Consider the following 13229-nt stretch of genomic DNA (forward strand, 5'->3'; position numbering starts at 1 on the left):
GATTCCAACCCCACGTGCAGCCATGACGTCACCGTGCGCATAAAAAAAAACCACAAGCCCCACGTCTCGAGGGGTTCCCCACGCGAACACATGTGCTTTGCCCGTTGGAGCTTCACACACACGATCGCGTGGAGAACCCGTCCGGTCCAAATCCGTTATCCTGCCTAAACTTTGTCCGTCCGCGGGATCGGCAAATCCACCGCGTGCGTTTCCGGACCGGGACTTCACTCTCGCAAGCGAGCACGTGGCGGTCTCGTGCGTTGCACAGCACGAACCGCGTGCTCACTGCTGGGTGAACCCGGCACGGTCCTCGAAACAACCACAGCCGCTACTCGGCTTTCGTTCCTCCCATGTCGCCGTCGTCGCCATTCGACCCACGCACACCTGCGTGTTACGACGCACACAGTCCACTCCATCACATTCACACCGGGAGACGCGGCTGCGTGCTCCCGCATGCCAACCGACATCTCCCTCACATACCGCTCTCTCACACACACGGTCTCCCTTGCACTCAGCGACCTTGCACACGGCCGTTCACTCATGCACGGTGCCTCACCACTCACACAAACCATACTACTTACACACGCGGGGGCACTCACCCGCGGTACCTCACTCATACACACGGCGACACTCACACACGCGGTCTCTTCCACACACGGTGCCTCACCCACACACGCGGGGGCACTAACCCGCGGTGCCTCACTCACACTCCGTGCCTCATCCACACACGGCGTGCTGGGAAGCACGTACTCCGGCACCATCGCCACCACACCACTCACACACGGGGTCGCTTCCACACACGGGGACACACTCACGCCTTGCACCACACACACAGGGACAACCACACTGGGGATTCGTGTCCCCACAAGGGTCTCCGGGGCCTCTATACCCCCCAAGCTCTCCGTGCACCCGTTCGCAGCACTCGTCCCCTCAACCTCGCAAAGCACGACCGAACTCACCTGGTCGTGACTCGCCTCAAGGGGGCAGACTCCCTCCCCTCGTTCCTGGAGGAGGCCATCCAGGTGCTCGCACTGGGTCTCTACACGCTCCGCGAGCTCACCCCCATTATCCTCCACTACCTCCGTGTGTGTGTGTGCGTCACTTACCCCGTCCTCACCGTGCAGTCTCTCCTCTATCGTTCCCTTCCCGGCTACCGTCACTGCCAACTCTTCACCCTTTACCTCCCTTGTCTCCACTATTATTTCCGTTGTCACGGCCTTCATGCCCGCCTGCAGGCATCGGCCCATGTTCTGCGTCGCACCCCACAGTTCTTTCATTTGCTTGTTCATGTCTTTCATTTCGTTTTTTATTTCCGCATTCATTTGTGCCAGCATGGTGAATAGCTGGGCCATGTCGGATGCACTCAAGTGAGCCGTTTCGGCAGGGGTTGGGGAAGGGTCTTGGTGGAGAGGGGGGAGGTGTCATACACCGCGGCCGCTGCCGCACCCACCTCGGGCCCTGGGTTCAGTTGGGCGAGTCCGTGTTCCTGCACAATCAACATTTCCTGCTCGGGGATTCCATCCTGGACCATGGATTCTACATTACTACACATATACATTTCTAATACCCCCGGCTCCCGCTCGCCTTGAGACGCCATCTTGCTTCTCGTGAAGGGTTAATTTGCTCGCTCGTAATTTGGAGGGAATCGGGGGTCGCTTCTCTCACCCCTGGACCGATTCCCGTGAATTTAATTGGAGACAGGAGAGCCCGTTTTCCTGTTCTCCGATACAAGTGCCGCGAGGAGGGCGATGAATTTGTATCGCACGACCTGACACCAGTGTTGCGGATTTCGCGCCCGCCGGCGTGCGACGGCCACGTAACTCGAATCGCGGCACGTCGCCCACCGGACGGACAATCCAGTCGTGACCCTCTCGGACTAACGCCGGGAACCAGTCACGGGTGGACCTTTCGGTCTCACCGCGATCGAGCCAATCAGCCCCCGCGTGGGATAGGGTTGCTCGCCAAATTCGACCTACCTAAGTACCCACGCGGAGGGTAGACCGGGCGATCGCACCTCGCCGCAGGTCGACTTCGGACACGGGCCACTTAAGCGACCCGTTCCGTACTATCGGGATAACCGAGCGGTGTTATTCGTCGACCTCGACGGTTCGATTAATTATCGGGCGTATTCAGCCCACTACCAACCCTTTACGTGAAGCAAGATGAGGATTCAATGGGAGAAATGACGAAGCGAAGCGGGAAACAGTTCAACACAAAAGCACATTTATTCGCGGCACACGGGAAGCACACATATACAATTCCACCAAATGCACACAGAAAAGACACAATGCAATTTACACAACAAGCAAATGTAAAAGTGAAAACACAATGCAGAGCTAATACCGACTACCGAGCACACGGCAACACTTATACAATTCTACCTCACAGACGGCGCCGACAACACATACCCAAAACCAAGGAAAGAATACCCTCAAGAATGAGGCGGGCCTGAGGCCGAGACCGGGTCGCGCCTACCCGTCTGGTGATGAGACGCGGAGCGGCGATGGCGCCCCAACTCCGCGGACCTCGCGGACAGTGTCTGGCAGGGGGTGGGAAAGGGGCCCCCTTGGTCGCACTATCTCAGCGCGGGGGGAAACAGGAGGGGGTTGCTGATGCTCGGGGTATAGAGGATTTTTATTATCCCGCGACGAGCGTCTCCACCTCGGCCAGGTCGCGCTGTCGGCCTCTCTGGGGTGCAGCTCCCGACGCGAGCACCCCCTCGTCTGGTGTCGCCGCCTTTCCACAGCTCCGTCCCCTCCGTTCGAACTCCAACGCACACGACGACCAGCTCCACCGCCCGCGAAGTCTTGACCCTCTGCTTCCGACTCTCCTGCTCTCCACCTCTGGACTCTCCGACTCTCCTTTCCGCCTCTCCACTTCTGGACTCCCCGACTCCTCCACTCTCCTGACTGACGAACACGGTCCTTTTATCCCCCCGTAGCTTCGCCTTTGACCCCCTCCCTTTGACCTTTCACCTCGCTCCCCATTGGCCCGAGAAAAAGTGGGCGTGAAGGCTTTTTGATCCACAAATTTGCATATATCGATCGTCCTGGAGGCGGGGCCAAATCGCCCCTCGCTCACCGATTGGACGGCAAAAAGTGGGCGTGTGTCGTTTTTGATCCGTTTTTGAAGCACAAAATCCGTGATTTTGTACACGCTGTTCGACGCGCGCCCTGCACGAGTCCAACACCGGTACCCACAGCGGGGCAAGAACGGTGGCGATGCTACGGTTGCGAGGTGTGACGTGAAGGTCGTGGCGGTTGTGGTGAAGCGGTGGTTGTGGTTGTTGGTTGATGTTGTGGTTGTGGTGGTAATCATGGCGGTTGGTCCAAAATAAAGATAGTAAAAGAAAAACGGCTATCCTGAAGAGTCGCAGCTCGCATAAATGACATGTATTCCCACTAGACAACGGGTTTGGGCCTAACTACACATATACTTGCCGAGATACCTCACCTAAGGGACCTGAATGGTGGTTTGCGAATTTGGTAACCACAACAATATATATATATATATATATATATATATATATATGTATATATATATGTATATATATATATATATATATATATATATATATATATATATATATATATATATATATATATATTCTAATATATAATTTGAAGTTTTTGTTTATTTGTTTGTCTGCACGCGTTAATCTCCTGAAAGGTGAAAGATAGGAGGAAACCTCTGCAACAAAAAATGGCGGTATGGGCCCCGGGAAGGTTATCGGCTCGGTAACGAGGCCCCTCGGCTGTGGGGGGGGGGTGTTTCCCTCTCACCAACCCCTTAGGCTATGACTGCCGTGGCCCAATAGGGAGCTGATATTGGGCTCGTGTCAGACCTATGTCCAGAAGATTATGAGGTCCCTCTCAAAAGTAACGGGACTGAGCCTGCTGTGTGTTCCACTTACACAACTTGAATGAACGGGTTGTGTCACAGTCTTTCTCAACATTCCAGCAATATATGTGATTTATATTGTGATGTGAACAATATATGTGATTGGTGATGGTTGACTGCACTCATTGTTTGATTTTTTACAGGTCGTGCTTTACACGCTGTCTAGTCTATGAGTCGTCGCACTATGAGTCGTGAGCAGAGAGCCAATCTGAAGTTTCTTGCCAAGTTTGGCAAAACACCTTCCGAATCCTTCGCAATGCTGCAACAAGTCTACGGTGAAGAAACGATGTCACATACACGTTCATGTGAATGGTACAAGAGGTTCAAAGTGTGGTGTATTGGCATACGTGCGCAAGGCACAATGCGGGGAGCGTTGTGGGGGCGTGGAGGTGTGGTTTTGGTAGTCACATGTCCGCAAGGCTTATAGGTGTTTGCGCCGCTTGAGGCGTGTGTGTAGTCTACAGTAGTGTGCATTTGGACGGGCAATAAACAGAGTTCGACAACCCTCACGACTCTCCATGCCTCACTGCCCTCCGGACATTACACAAAGAGGGACAGGAGGAGATTGAAGATGATCCATGGTCTGGAAGACCTTCAACGAGCAAACGGCGGACAACGTCGAGCATGTGAAGCAGATGGTGCGCGCAGATCGTCGACTCGCGGTACGGATGATTGCTGAGGAACTTTCGATCAACAAGGACACTGTCTGGAGCATCATCACTGAAAATCTCGAAATGCACAAGGTGTGCGCAAAGATGGTCCCCAACCTGTTGTCTGAGGACCAGAAACAGCAACGAGTCACTGTCTGTCAAGACATTATCGAGAGCCTCGAGGACGATCCAGACCTGCTCGGAAGAGTCATTACTGGCGATGAATCGTAGATATTCAAATACGATCCTGAGACCAAATGGCAGAGTCGTCAGTGGAGAAATCCGGCATCACCAAGACCAAAGAAAGCAAGGATGTCGAAGTGAAGGTCAAGGTGATGCTCATCGCGTTTTTTGACATCAAGGGCATCGTCCACTTCGAGTTTCTACCACAGGGTCAAACAGTGAATCAATAGATGTACAAGGAGATCCTCCGGCGCCTCATGAGATCAGTCAAGAGGAGGGATCTGTGGGAGAACAACGCCTGGGTGCTCCACCATGACAACACCCCTGTACACAGTGCCTTGAGCATCCGACAGTTTCTGGTGGAGAGGAACCTGCCAACTCTGGAGAAACCCCCGTATTCACCAGACTTGGCCCCTTGTGATTTTTTTCCTATTCCCCAAGCTCAAGGGGGTGATCAAAGGGACCCGATTTCCTGATGTGGAGGCCAACAAAAGGGCCGTGACGACGGAGCTCCGGAGGATTCCAGAAGAAGCCATCGGTGGTGCATCGAAGCGTGGAGAGAAGAGGATGGACAAGTGTGTGAGACTGGAGGGAAAGTTGATGAGGCAGCAGGGCACAAATCGAGTCCCATCCCAGCGCTTACTCCTCAACCTGCCAGTAACAAGTGTCACCTGCCACGCGAGCAGGTGTAATTGATGAGAGTAGTTAATGCACAGAACGATACCCCTGGAAAGGTAGTGGCGGCAGAAACAGTGGCTAAGTTTAAATTAGAATTAGATACGTACCTGGAAGTATCAGAGACAGCGAGGTATCGGCTTGTTGGCAGGAATTTTCGGTAGTTTTTTTGAGCATTGATGAGTGATTGCATGTTGGGGGGGGGGGTCAAAGGGTGTTGTGTGCTTTTCATCCAAAAAAACCTCCTACTCCTACTCCTACTCCTACTCCTACTCCTACTCTCACTCCCACTCCCAAACCCCTGGAAACATTTTTTTTGATAGAAAATACAATAAAAACATTTTACATTTTAATTTTTTTTTACACGAATCGGTGTGGTGTTTATGTTGCGCAGGCACGATGGTTCGAATTTCCTCCTCCTGCACCTAAATTCCTTGTGTGTAACCAAACGAGCCAGATATTAAACTCGCCTCATGGACGGGCATTTGTTCCTCCAAGCGACGAACGAACGCGGCCATCTTGAATGACGTCACGAAGTGATCTCCCTCTCTCGTACGAACGCGGCCATCTTGAATGACGTCACGACGTGACCCTCCCTCCCCCGTACGAACGCGGCCATCTTGAATGACGTCACGACGTGACCCTCCCTTCCCCGGACGAACGCCGACAACTCCGATGGATCGTAACGTCGTGAATCGGTCGAACGATTTAAAAATAAAATTATTTTCCAACTTACTCGGATGGACCAGTCCGACGGATTAAATGATTAAAAGAAGTACTGAGTGAGTAATAAATTTTATTGAGTGAGGAATGAATGAAGGAATGAATGATTGAGTTAAGGTCGCTTTTCTCCGCCCCTGTAGAGGTGTCATGGCTGACGTATCGCTGCACGCTTTGGATCTTTTGCATCCTGAGCTCTTCACCAAGGACGTTTTGACCCGGATTTTGACCCAGGTTCCCCTGAATGTTCTTTTTAGCGACATAAACTGAGCTTGTGTCGAACTCTGCGCTTCGCCGTTCGCGCCATTTCGTGTCGTCGGGCCCTGCAATTCGCCTCAGCCTGGGCCTTGCTTTGTTCTTCAGCGATGTGAAGTGAACCTTCTCTTGTAGTGATCGAGCGGCGCATTTATTTATTTAATGTGTTATCACGTGAGGTTTTACATTTTCGATATCTGAATGGATTTCAGTTTTATTTCTCAATGCAACAAAACCGATGTACGTACATATTGCAATTTCATGACGTCATTTGCGAGTAAAACGAATGTGCCGCTTTGGTTGAGCCCGAGAGGGGGAGTGGGCCCGAGAGGGGGAGTGGGCCCCGGAGCGGGAGTGGGCCCGAGAGCGGGAGTGGGCCCGAGAGGGGGAGTGGGCCCCGGAGCGGGAGTGGGCCCCGGAGCGGGAGTGGGCCCCGGAGCGGGAGTGGGCCCGAGAGCGGGAGTGGGCCCGAGAGCGGGAGTGGGCCCGAGAGCGGGAGTGGGCCCGAGAGCGGGAGTGGGCCCGAGAGCGGGAGTGGGCCCGAGAGCGGGAGTGGGCCCGAGAGCGGGAGTGGGCCCCGGAGCGGGAGTGGGCCCCGGAGCGGGAGTGGGCCCGGGAGTGGGCCCGGGAGCGGGAGTGGGCCCGAGAGCGGGAGTGGGCCCGAGAGCGGGAGTGGGAGCGGGAGTGGGCCCGAGAGCGGGAGTGGGCCCGAGAGCGGGAGTGGGAGCGGGAGTGGGCCCGAGAGCGGGAGTGGGCCCGAGAGCGGGAGTGGGCCCGAGAGCGGGAGTGGGAGCGGGAGTGGGAGCGGGAGTGGGAGCGGGAGTGGGCCCGAGAGCGGGAGTGGGCCCGAGAGCGGGAGTGGGCCCGAGAGCGGGAGTGGGCCCGAGAGCGGGAGTGGGCCCGGGAGCGGGAGTGGGCCCGGGAGCGGGAGTGGGCCCGAGAGCGGGAGTTTTTTTTTTAACAATCCAGCCGAAGAACGTGTTCAGTCATCACATGTTCGTCCCATGACAAACATGAACTTTATTCCACAAGTCTCTCAAAACATTACAGTTTGTTTTTAATGCTTGTAGTTATGTTTCCCGGTGACGTCATTATCCAAATGGGCATAATCAAGAAAACTTTTCAATTTTATGTACTAAGGGATGTTTTTTTTTTGCCACTGCACAAGTGCTGCGTTGCAGTTTGTGTGTGGTCCTCATTACATGAGGTTGGTAAGGATTAACCTGAAAGAGTGCCCTAGAGGGCAAAGGCGACGGGGCAAAGTCAAGGGCAACGGGGTGTTCATTCATCTTCCTCATTGCGAGGGTGTGCGTTCTTACTTTAATACATGGTAGGATAACAAGTGATCTCATCCAGTTGCCCCCCCCCCTTTCCCCACTGAGTGTCTGTGACCCCACAAAATTTTTGAAAGGTGAAGTGGAGGCCTAAGTTTCATATGAGCCTTGACCTCAACTGGAGGTGTCATTTATTTTTCGAAGTTTTACAGCTAAGTGAGAGATGTGACATGAGCATAATAAACTGAATGACTTCATGCTTCATGTGATTTAATTGCGAGATGGTTTTGTTACCCTAACGTGCTTGTGTCATTGAATGTTTGCTCAGCGTGGAGTCATCGATGCTAAGGGGAGCAGTCTGTGTCGTGAAGAGCTCCTCAAACTATACTACCAACATGTGGTTCCTCAACCTCAGCGCAAGTTTTACTCCAACATGCGTTGGGCTCAGCGGGTTCTGCAGAGGCGTCTGAGGACTGCGTCCCCTTGTGCCTCTGCTTCTGCCTCGGATCCAAATTCCAGGTGAGGTACTCACCTTGTCGGTCGTTGTGCGAGCTAACTGTGCAGATACTATTGATGGTGATTATTGGCTGTGGTTTACTTTTGGTGTGCGTCATGCTTGCCTCCCATCAGGTCAAATGAAAGAGCTGGTGGAAAAAGATCGTCGATCGTGTTTGACGGAGCAATCACATGTACGAGTATTAAATTACGGAGAAATGACGCGATACCGACCACGCCGGCAGGCAATGGAACCGTTAAGTCCCCTCTGCCTGTCACTGATAGGCTCAAACCTCCTCCAGTGGCAAACTTTTCAGGCACCGTTATCAAGCTGAGCAACACGGGATCGACTCCCGTAGCTCAACTCCTGCCCTCTACCAACCGCAATGGACAAGCCAAGGATGCCTCACCTTGTGCAACTTCCAAAGCGGTTGTGACCGCAATAAAGCGAATTGCATCTCCCAAAGTTCCTGTCTGCTCCACTGCTTCCCAAAAAGGCTCAGACGTAAGGATCACGGTTTTCAAAAGTTTGGCATTTTTGTGTACTTGGCATCATGACATTGGTCTGAGATGTGACACAAGATCATAAAGATTTATAAAAACATAATTACTCATGTACAAGTTGTATTTTTGGCCAATAAATATCTAATAAAAATTTGGGGTCTATATTACCCATGAGACCGAAAATAAAAGCTCTATTTCTCCCGATTTCTCGCATCAACGCACGATCGAGTTTCAGTACAAGCCGTTGCCATCTTTTAAAATGCAGTGTATTGTGGGATTTCTTATGCAGCACCGAACTTGTATTGTTTGGTGTTTTTCTGAATAATAATTATTTTGATTGAATTAAACTCATTTGGTTATAATACATCACTTTGTTTTTAAGACGTTTGTTCTCAACTTTTGAGAAACGTGGTCATAGCAGCAAAATAAGCATGGGGATTAACACGTCGTGCACTGCAGCACAACAGCCTGCTGGAGTATTAGTGTAAGTTATTGATTCATTTAAGGTTTGAGAGTTACTAACATGCTCTCACTGAGCTAATCTGATGTCACGTATCACTCGTTAAGAGCTATGTACACTCAACATGCCACGTCGTTCATCATGTCGTGTTTCATACAAGTTAGAAATGGACCGTTATGCTGAATAATATGGTAATTAGTGCAGCTGGTCGCAAGTCTGATCTCGATTCGAGTAACGTTAGAGCTTGGCACAGACAGGAATAAGTTATTGAGAAGATGCCCAAGACCAAGAAGGCCAGTCCTTTCTCCAATGCTCATTTCCCAAATCTCGAGAAGGTCCTGATGGAGTGGATAACTTGAGTGCCACTCTCTAGGGATTGCAGTAAACACAGTCTATGTCAGGCTGCAGGTGAAGCTCATCGCTAGAAACCTGACGTTTTCGGGGGTGTGGGTTAAACATAGAAACTTGTAATTTTCCTGAGAATTTTATCTGAAAAGTGCCCGAAGGATTATACACGAGAAGCGGATTACACACGAGTAATTCCAGTACTTTACAATCCATTACATAAGGTGCTTAAGAACAAGATTCAAACTCGCATGCTCCATGCAAGTCAGATGTGTTTAATCTATTAAATCGTGTCCTTTGCAAAGAGTAGCTGAGTTTTGGCAGGCACCCTGACCAAATTCCTGTCTGAACCTGGAAGGGGTGTCAGCGGCAGTACCCCTTCAGGTTCAAGTTGATGCGCTGCAAGAACTGACGCTGAGCCACTGCAAATGAAAATTTATATCTTCTTTAACTTGAAGATTTTTGTTAGATTTATGGGTATTCCTCTTTGGATGCCGTTGTCGGTGAATGCATGTTGGTCCAGGAGTTGATTACAGATTCTCACCGTTTGTTGCATCATCATTGAGTTGATTCTGCACACTGAGACATAGTTTGTAATTTGGCCAGGGTACTTGCAGGCAATAACTCTCCCACCTACTTTTTCTTGAAAGACACCGCTGGGCATGCTTGTGCAACCATTGCTGGCAGATGGGTCCTTGGCTTAACGTCCCATCCCACGGATGGCACACCTGCTGATGCACCCCCCCCCCCTTGTTTTCCAATCGCCATTCTGACAGTTTTAAGACTGGTCGATGACTCGATGCACATTTTGCATCGTTTCCAAAAGCTCTGGATGGATAATTAATCGGTTGATTCGCACGTGTTCTACTCTTTAAGGGTGGAGCGAAGAGTAGGTGAGTTATCGCCAAATTATAGGTGGTCATTGTTGAGATTTTGTATTTTACGGTGCTTTGTTTGTTTGTATGTTGCAGATGATGGACAACATGAGTCCAGAACCCAAGAAAAAGATACAAAAGATCAAGTGGCCATGAAAGATTTTCTGCTCTTAAGGTTGTTCAGCAGCATTTGTTAACTTGTAGTCTGTTGCAAAAGCAACTCGTGTGCACAGCTGGGTTAATCGACACTTTTAACCGACCGAAAGCACACAAATCGCTTTCACCTCCTTGAATAACATTTCTGTTTGTGAAGGGATTGGAGGAGGAGGAGAATGAGGAGGGTAAGGGGGTGGGAGGGGGGTGATGGTGGTTGAAGAGGAGGAAGGTGTGGCCAGGGTGTAGCAGAACTTGCATTACAGCAAAGTGAGTTTGTCAATAATGAAGAACAAGTCATTTCAACAAGGGAAAGTTGCAGTTTTTATCTTTTATTTATTAAGTCTGTTTGTTTTTTAAATTGACTCCTTGTTTTAATGTTTGTTTGTTTTTTTTTGGAGTTTTCCATTTCTGTGCAACCTGTTAATCTCTCTATTTCACTGTTGGCTTTTGATGCTCATTATTGGTTTGTATCAAAGCATCATAAACGATCTTGTAAATATGTACAAAAGAGTCGTATGTTTGATAGTCGAGCTGTGTGGCACTTGTGCTGCTCGATAGTTTTAGAAGTTAAGAGCTTTTCAAAGCGACTGTTTCGGCAAAATGTGCATTGCAGGTCCGTTGTCCCCAAGCTGTCGTTCTTTTATTTTCCTTTTTCTCGCAGATGTATCAAACAGCAATGCTAAATGTTTTGGAACCGCACACCCACATACTTGTAATGAACCCTCATAACCTGCATGTGCATATTTCTCCCCATACCCTTCCCCCCACCCCCCACCCCCTTTGCAAAGTAGCAGGTGCTTTATCAAGGTGTCTTATTTTGATGTTTCTGATGATGCTGCATTACCAATTTTGACAGAATACTATGGTGAGATTCCTCACAAACACCCAACCACACTACTGTGTCAATTAGGAATCTGTGCGAAAAAAAAACAACGTTAAATACGTGGTGATAGGCTCGTTCCCCCAAACTTAAGCCCACCTGTTCTGAGGCATCCTAGAATGGTGCCTCAGGGCCAGAGTGAAGACCACAAGCCACCACTGAGCTTGCACTTACTTTTGAAGAAGGAATAGTGTGTAATCTTGTTTGACAGCCACAAAATTGTTCGTGAGCATCTGAGTTTTGCTTGGACAACCACTCATTGAGAAATCGAATAAACAATTGTCCATAATAACCCTGAATCCTGCATCAATGTCCCATTGCTTCTTGTGAATGTAGTGTAAGTTGCATTTGTTTTTGACCTCTATAATGCTTTCTGTTCCAAAAGTAAACCTGTAACTGAATGTGATGCTCTTTGTAGAGTAGCCTGGAGGTTTTCTTTTGAAAGATTCATTCTTGACTGATCATGTCAAACTCTTCCCTCCTGTGCCACCCTTTCCTTTCACAACATTCATCAGAAGTGGTAATTGCGTTTTGAATGCTGGGTACTTGTTTTGTCGACAAATCAGTATTTTTTATGTGGGGCGGGTTTGCACAAGTGGAGAGCCGATTTAATAAAGCTTGAAATATCGGTATAAATACAAATCTGCCTTTACTTGGACTTGTTCGGTCCTCTCGGAGCAGTGGATTATCTGAGCCGAAAGGTTTGAACTACAAACATTTGTCTCGCTGTTTTGTCCTTCCCGTGGTGTGGTTGATGTGGAGAGTACACGCCCGTCGTTTACAAACCATATGAGTGTTTTCTGTTACACCTACATATGGGGTGTTCCAAATTAAATGTCTTGATTTTACGCATTTTATTATCGACAAAATACTGAAAGCATAAAACTTGTAACACTCACTATACAGGGGAAAGTCTAAAGTTTTGTTTCATGTTCCGTTTTTCATGTCCACAGGAGGTGCAGTTAGATGGAAGATGTGGTAGACTGCAGACTGGCGGTGCAGCAGGAAACCAAACTTCAGTGGTTCATAAAACAAATTAGTCCGTGACACTACAGAGTGTACGTGTGTGCTGACCAAACATCTCTGCCAGCTGAATGAAATAATGCTCGTGTTATTTACAGTCCCCGGAAGAAATCACTATCATCTGTCAATGGAGGGGTGTTTGTCAGTAACAACGACCTGGAGGATTCTTCGGAATGGTTTAAGCATGTTTCTCTACAAAACTGCCTCTATTCCTGCCTCAATAGTCAGTTTGTCCAAGTCCTGGCCACCAACAATCCGGGAGCTTGATCCGTGTGACTTCTGGGAGCGTGGGGGACTTCCTAGAAGAGCAAATCGACAAGATAGCACGCAGAACTGTTGACCTGAAAACAGCGATCCGAGATTGCATGCGCTGTATTGGCCGAGACAATTTGGAGACTGGTTGTGAACAATGTGGGTACCTCCTCTGCTTAATTGGATCAGTCATTAAGCTGTCCGTCCATGCAGCGGGAGATGGGATTTTGCAATCGCTTGTGTCTGTCTGTGCTATAACCTTTTAAACCATTTCATCATTTGTCATCAAATTTTTAACAAACCTTTATTGTGAGAATATGTCGAACACAAATCATCAATTAATAAATTTTATTTATTTCCTTTTTTTTTGGCTGTTTTTGTAAAGTTGAGTTTGAGCACAAACCGGATGGGGGATGGACTTGCCATTTTGGAATGCTTTTTCGTTTGATGGATAAAATCATGGCATTTCATCAGGTGCAACCTGAACTTCTCATTTATTTTTATTTTTATTTTATTACTTACTTGCTTACGAACCAACTAACATCAGGAACTAGAGGTTTTGCTGACCTCTGCTGACCAAGT

General features: G+C 49.3%; 1 protein-coding gene across 3 annotated transcripts; it reads left to right on the plus strand.

Annotated features, from left to right (window-relative positions):
- Window positions 1-6207: 6207 nt before the first annotated feature.
- TSLIG2 (tRNA splicing ligase complex subunit 2) lies at window positions 6208-13010 on the plus strand. 3 transcript variants are annotated; one of them, XM_085860178.1, is made up of 5 exons: window positions 6208-6362; window positions 7986-8176; window positions 8288-8657; window positions 10433-10511; window positions 12326-13010. In XM_085860178.1, exons 1-4 carry the CDS (start codon window positions 6279-6281, stop codon window positions 10490-10492), a joined length of 705 nt encoding a protein of 234 aa, XP_085716304.1. In that variant the 5' UTR covers window positions 6208-6278; the 3' UTR covers window positions 10493-10511; window positions 12326-13010. The 3 variants fall into 3 exon arrangements, with proteins under 3 accessions (XP_085716304.1, XP_085716303.1, XP_085716305.1); XM_085860177.1 differs by lacking the exon at window positions 12326-13010 and having other exon boundaries at window positions 10433-12030; XM_085860179.1 differs by lacking the exons at window positions 6208-6362; window positions 12326-13010 and adding an exon at window positions 6366-6557 and having other exon boundaries at window positions 10433-12030.
- The last annotated feature ends 219 nt before the right edge of the window (window positions 13011-13229 follow it).

This window comes from Eptatretus burgeri, chromosome 16 (assembly GCF_056783735.1).
Source record: "Eptatretus burgeri isolate ZD-2024b chromosome 16, Ebu_testis_v1, whole genome shotgun sequence".
Classification (NCBI taxonomy): domain Eukaryota; kingdom Metazoa; phylum Chordata; class Myxini; order Myxiniformes; family Myxinidae; genus Eptatretus; species Eptatretus burgeri.